The following is a 6,903-nucleotide window of genomic DNA, read 5'->3' as shown; positions in this document are numbered from 1 at the left end:
GGAATGGCTGTTTCTTTGCACAAATCTGCAGGCCTGAGAGAACGATAGGCAGAGGGATTAGGGGTGAGTTTATCAGAAGGAGAGGGAGGGAACCGGTCTAATAATTCCCACACTTTGCGCGTTTGAGTCTGGGCTAGAGAAACACCCGGGTTTCCTTCCCTCCCCAGGAACATCTGGCTCCACCAAGAATCTCCTGTATTCCACAGGATGTCACAAACTGGGGAAGTTCCACTTCCCGGGGGAGGGGCGAGGAGCTAGGCCACCCTGGGCTTTCTGGTAGCTGGAGCCCTCTTCCACTCCGTCCCCAACATCTCCCCTGAAACTTCCCTGAGACTGAGAAATGAGAGCCAGGGCACAGTCCCACATCCCCGCCGCACGGTGGGCCAGCCCGTCGGGGTGCCTGCTGGGAGAGTGGCAGCGCTTGGTTCGGCCCTGCCGCAAGTGTGCTCGGACTTTCGAGTTGTGGATTGGCCTCTGCAGGCTGTTACTTCGATGCTCCTCGAGTTTCAACCCATCACTGAAGATACAGACTGTACAGGGGTAAATACTGAGCCTAGGGTCCTAGGCGAATTCTTTTATCCTCCTCTGCGCTCTCTATACCCCGACGAGGGACCGCAGAAAAGCAAAAACTCCCTACAGTTCTGCTCTGGAAACTCGGCGCGATTCACATCACGCTTTGGGCAATGGGTCGAGTCGCACACCCCTTTCTTCTTTCAGATTTGCGCTGGGGGAAGGCTGCGTCCGGAGCCTTCCAGACACCAGCGATCTCCTTAGGACCCTGTTCCCCTTCCCACTGCATCCCCTCTCCAGTTCCCAGAGGCATCCAGCTCCAGCCGCTCAACCCTGACACTGTTTGCAAACTCAAAGGGCTTTTAGAGCAGTTGCCTTTAAATAAGCAATTCAGGTTCGAAGCATTCGTTGCAAAAGGCTACGGGTCTGGGAGGGGATAAGGGGTTAGTTAATGGAGGATTAGAGGCGAAGCTAGCGGAGAAAGAGTGAACAGGGAAGGGATCAGGCCAACTTTTTTTTTTTTTTAATGTGTCACTCTGGAACATGCCTTGGTGGGAATGACTGAAGAAAGAACCGCCATTTAAACACAAATATGGCTCCTTCAGTAGTAGTCGGGACGCTGTGTGGTCTTTGCTTGACCAGCAGATGGAGGTCGGGGCAAGTCAGAATATCTGAGGTCTGAAGTAGCTGTGGCCATCAGCCCTTCCCAGAATTATGCTAACGGATTTTCTCGAAAGAGGAGCCAAAAGACCCATTTAGCACAGGCTCGTTGCACGCTGCCTTTGAGAAAGCTTCTCTGAACCAAGTTCCTATTTACAGGCCCGAGAGTGCAGACTAAGGGGTCAAGGCAGCCTGTGGCAGTGACCCAGGGGCATCTGGGTGAGGGTATCCTTTGCAACAATACAATGGCCTTGGTTAAAAGGCAGAATCCAAGCGTCAGAGAAGTCCCCCAACTCTCACGCAAGAAAGGTCTGAGACCAATGGAGCCAAGGCCTGAGGGCACGGACTAGCTCACTTTGAGGACAAGGACCTCTGGGGGGAAGGGGAACCGACGTAGTGAAGGGTCTCCAGGGATACCGGTACCTGAGGGTCAGGGCACGCCAGGTTACAGGTATGGGGCGGGGGCGGGTAGAGTGACAGGTACAAACTTTCTATCTGGAGAGGCTGGAGGTGGGCGATCCAGTTAAAGAGGCTAGAGGACTAGTCTCAAAGCTGCGTTTACAGATGAAGCAGTTTTTATGTGGCGTATATGTTTGCTTAAGGGACTTATGGAGATTAAGAGAAGCCACTCTTTGGCGCCAATGTGCAAAGCGTCTGCCAACGGAGAGAAACCAAGAGATGAGCACCTTAGAGAGGGCAGGGAGTCTTCGTGCCAAGGAAGCCAGCGCCGGGGCGAGGAATCGAAACGAGTCAGAACGCTTCACTGCGCGCCTCAGTCTCCTCGCTTTTGCCTCCTTCATCTCTGCCCTACTTCCCTCCCCAACGCGGGCCACTCACTCTGATCTAATCCCAGTCAACGTTAGCTTTCCCGCTCCCTGCCCTCAAATCTCTTCCCCCCTCCCCCCTGCCCCCTCGTCCCCTCATCCCCTCTCCCTTATGCCGCCTGAAAGGGTTAATCTCTCCTGCGGGTAAAAACAGGTCCGCGGAGTCTCTAACTGGCGACAGATGGGCCACTTTCTTCTGGCCACAAAGGGGCCGGAATGGAGCGCTCCGCGGCATACAAATGGGCAGGTCACGTGGTTCCCGGCTCCTGGCTAGACCGGGAAGACCATATGGCGCATGCCGGGGAGGAAGAAGAAGGGGCGGGGGTAGGGGTGGTGGAGAGGGGAGCTGGAGTCAGAGGAGGGTGGAAGAGGAGCACGGCTGAACGATGGGGGCGGGGGTGGTGGCGGAAGGGAGCGGACAGCCTGGACGCGTGCGCAGGCGCCGGGCGCAGGGACTTGGAGCTGCTCAGCTCCCGGCCCCGCCCGCGCTCAGCATCACCAACTCGGCTATATAACCTGAGCGCCCGGCGGCTGGGACACGAGGAATTCTCCCCACGCAGAAGGCACGGCATCCGGAGGCCCCAGGGTTATGAGACCATCACTGCTCAGGACCTACTAACAACTACAGGTAATTACAATTCTTTCATTTCTGCTCGGGAATAAAACCAGTAATTGAAGACCCGTTGTACCTCCGTATTCTGTATGTGTGCGTTTGTGAGCGTGTGTATGTGTGTTGAGACATTCTTCCCCGTAACTGCAGGCAAGCAGGCACACATTCTGACTTGCATCACTCAAAGACCCACTGTAGGCTTGCTAATTTTTTTTAATTTTTTTTTTTTTTTGGAGTATAGGAGCATCTTTGGATTTTTTTGTAATGCACAGTAACTCTATAATTATTTGCTAGTGGTGATTTCGAAGTCCTGAAAGCAAGTAACGACTTCACTTTCTCACTTCTTCAGTAAGCAAACAAAACAAAACAAAACAAACCCTTGTTATCAAGATTTATTTTGTGTGTATGTATTTTATGCACATTGGAAGGGCCAAGTTATTTTTTCAGTGAATGAAAGGGATATCAATACCTTGAGTATACACACCCTGGAAAATAAATCCGGTTGAGAGATAGTTTAGTTGAAGTCGGGAAAAAAAATGTGGAGAAAGGGAGAAGAACCCCTCCTGCTACCTGTTACAGCTCCAGAGGCGGCCAGGCGCCCAGAAGCCACTGGCTGGCAGGAGCCAGAAATTCAGTTGTCTCACTAAAGGCTTTTTATTTTCCTTATTAGAAGCGGCAACTTCGCCGTTGCCAATCGCTGCCCATTATAATTACTCATCTTTTAAAAGGAGGTTTGAGGCGAACTTTGAAAAGCCCCAATAAAGAGCGGGCAGCCTTTTCAATGGGCTGTTTATTAGAGAGGAGCCTTCCGCACCTGATCCCCGGCGCGTGGAACCGCGCTCTGCGCCGCGCCCCCAGCCCCGGCCGTGCAGTGAGCGCTTTTATACAAGGTGGAAATTCAGCAGAGGGCCGGGGGTGGGAGGTGAGAAAAGAAAGGCGAGGGTGGGATGGAAGACCTCTGCCCACTTTTGTTGCCAAATGTTTCGTTGATGGTGAAATAATTTGGTGGAAACTACTTTTCCGCCGCCATGCATTTGCTCTTCAATCTCGGGTTAGTATAATCTTCTTAAAAACCACTGCCGGCGTTAGTAAATTACGTAATGGCTCTTCAACTTTAATCGCTAAGTACCGAAAAGCCAGGCCAGAGATGGGAACAGAATTGCGATTTTCAAACTCATCCTTTTTGTGGAGTTGTGAGTGACTTTGAACTCATACAGATAAACATGAAGTTACAGAAATGTACGCTCATTTTCACACGTATTATCCTGCCGGGTAATCACCATAAACGCGCAAGCTAATCACTAGGAAACATACGCACTGAGTGTACATATACACATATTCACTCTCCCCCTCCCCCAGCCCTGTCCTGTCTCTCCTACGTATCAGCGGGGCACACACAGGAGATTATAAAACACTGCTTTTAACTTTTCCTTAGGAGCATCCATTTTGTAATGGACTGGTATTTCTCTTCACATCCATTTCTACAGAGTTAGGGAGTGGGAGCTGAAGCCACATGTAGTTTTTGAATGTAGCATTTTTCTCCTTTTCTTTCTGTTTTCCTCTTTTCTCTGTTGAATGTAGGAAACCGAAATATGACCAAATCGTACAGCGAGAGCGGGCTGATGGGAGAGCCTCAGCCCCAGGGTCCTCCAAGCTGGACAGACGAGTGTCTCAGTTCTCAGGACGAGGAGCACGAGGCAGACAAGAAGGAGGACGACCTCGAAGCCATGAACGCGGAAGAGGACTCACTGAGGAACGGGGGAGAGGAGGAGGACGAGGACGAAGATCTGGAAGAGGAGGAAGAGGAGGAAGAGGAAGACGATGATCAAAAGCCCAAGAGACGTGGCCCCAAAAAGAAGAAGATGACCAAGGCTCGCCTGGAGCGTTTTAAGCTGAGGCGCATGAAGGCCAACGCCCGGGAGCGGAACCGCATGCATGGGTTGAACGCGGCGCTGGACAATCTGCGCAAAGTGGTGCCCTGCTACTCCAAGACGCAGAAGCTGTCCAAAATCGAGACGCTGCGCTTGGCGAAGAACTACATCTGGGCTCTGTCAGAGATCCTGCGTTCCGGCAAAAGCCCTGATCTGGTCTCCTTCGTACAGACGCTCTGCAAGGGCTTATCCCAGCCCACCACCAACCTGGTTGCAGGCTGCCTACAGCTCAATCCTCGGACTTTTCTGCCTGAGCAGAACCAGGACATGCCCCCACATCTGCCTACAGCCAGCGCTTCCTTCCCCGTGCACCCCTACTCTTACCAGTCGCCGGGTCTGCCCAGCCCGCCCTACGGTACCATGGACAGCTCCCACGTCTTCCACGTCAAGCCGCCGCCGCATGCCTACAGCGCAGCGCTAGAGCCCTTCTTTGAAAGCCCCCTGACTGATTGCACCAGCCCTTCCTTTGACGGACCCCTCAGCCCGCCGCTCAGCATCAATGGAAACTTCTCTTTCAAACACGAACCGTCCGCCGAGTTTGAGAAAAATTATGCCTTTACCATGCACTACCCTGCAGCGACCCTGGCAGGGTCCCAAAGCCACGGATCAATCTTCTCGGGCGCCGCTGCCCCTCGTTGCGAGATCCCTATAGACAATATTATGTCCTTCGATAGCCATTCACATCATGAGCGAGTCATGAGTGCCCAGCTCAATGCCATCTTTCACGATTAGAGGCATGTCAGTTTCACCATCCCCGGGAAACGAGCTCACTGTGCTTACAGTGACTGTGGTGTTTACAAAAGGCAGCCCTTTGGGTACTACTCCTGCAAAGTGCAAATACTCCAAGCTTCAAGTGATATATGTATTTATTGTCGTTACTGCCTTTGGAAGAAACAGGGGATCAAAGTTCCTGTTCACCTTATGTATTATTTTCTATAGCTCTTCTATTTTAAAAAAATAATACAGTAAAGTAAAAAAAAATGCACCACAAATTTGGTGTAGCTGTATTTAGATCATATTAATTATCTGATCGGTATAACAAAATCACAAGCAATAATTAGGATCTATGCAATTTTTAAACTAGTAATGGGCCAATTAAAATATATATAAATATATATTTTTCAACCAGCATTTTACTACTTGTTACCTTTCCCATGCTGAATTATTTTGTTGTGATTTTGTACAGAATTTTTAATGACTTTTTATAATGTGGATTTCCTATTTTAAAACCATGCAGCTTCATCAATTTTTATACATATCAGAAAAGTAGAATTATATCTAATTTATACAAAATAATTTAACTAATTTAAACCAGCAGAAAAGTGCTTAGAAAGTTATTGTGTTGCCTTAGCACTTCTTTCCTCTCTAATTGTAAAGAAAAAAATTGCACAATTTGAGCAATTCACTTCACTTTAAAGTCTTTCCCTCTCCTTAAAATGAAAACCAGATCCATAACTCTCAAGAGGATGAAAAAAAAAAACAAGAGATGCATTCCCTTTCAAAACATATCAATTCAATACATTACTTGCACAAGCTTGTATATACACATTATAAACAAATGCCAACATACCCTTCATTAAATCAAAAGCTGCTTGACTATCACATACAATTTGCACTGTTTCTTTTTACTCTCTTACTCCTTTGCATTCCATGATTTTACAGAGAATCTGAAGCTATTGATGTTTCCAGAAAATATAAATGCATGATTTTATACATAGTCACAGAAATGGTGGTTTGTCATATATTCATGTAATGAATCTGAGCCTAAATCTAATCAGGTTGTTAATGTTGGGATTTATACCTATTGTAGTCAATTAGTACAGTAGCTTAAATAAATTCAAACCATTTAATTCATAATTAGAACAATAGCTATTGCATGTAAAATGCAGTCCAGAATAAGTGCTGTTTGAGATGTGATACTGGTACCACTGGATCGATCTGTACTGTTACCTTGTTTGTAATCCTGTATATTTTGGTGTAATGCACAATTTAGAAAACACTCATCCAGTTGCAATAAAATAGTATTGAAAATCTGAGCAGTTGTTGCATTTCTTCTTAAAGGAATTTTTAAAGTATAAATAATTTCTAAGTGGAATAGTTGTTTTATTTGCTGAGTTAAAAAGAATGCTAAACGCTATTTGTCGAATAAAACAGAAAGAGAAAAGTTACTTTAAGCATACTCTCTAGTCTGTTTATCTTGTTTAGGGAGTTACCAGCTCTTTGTATATAATGAAAGGAGCTAACTGATATTTCATTACTTGGAAGATGAGTCTGGGGCTGGGGGAGAGGTGGAGAGACAAACAGTTGTGTTTTGTTTTTCTTTGTTTTAAGAATCTTCACCTTTAGCTTTTTGGTTTCCATCCTTTTA

The 6,903-nt window shown here is 47.6% G+C and overlaps 1 protein-coding gene across 1 annotated transcript; it reads left to right on the top strand.

Moving 5' to 3' along the window:
- Positions 1 to 2,348: 2,348 nt before the first annotated feature.
- On the top strand, positions 2,349 to 6,571 carry NEUROD1 (neuronal differentiation 1). The gene is made up of 2 exons (XM_014834103.3): positions 2,349 to 2,622; positions 4,186 to 6,571. The coding sequence occupies exon 2, from the start codon at positions 4,197 to 4,199 to the stop codon at positions 5,265 to 5,267; it is 1,071 nt and encodes a 356-aa protein (XP_014689589.1). The 5' UTR covers positions 2,349 to 2,622; positions 4,186 to 4,196; the 3' UTR covers positions 5,268 to 6,571.
- The last annotated feature ends 332 nt before the right edge of the window (positions 6,572 to 6,903 follow it).

This window comes from Equus asinus, chromosome 4 (genome assembly GCF_041296235.1).
Source record: "Equus asinus isolate D_3611 breed Donkey chromosome 4, EquAss-T2T_v2, whole genome shotgun sequence".
Classification (NCBI taxonomy): domain Eukaryota; kingdom Metazoa; phylum Chordata; class Mammalia; order Perissodactyla; family Equidae; genus Equus; species Equus asinus.
This window is presented reverse-complemented; position numbering and strand designations above follow the sequence as displayed.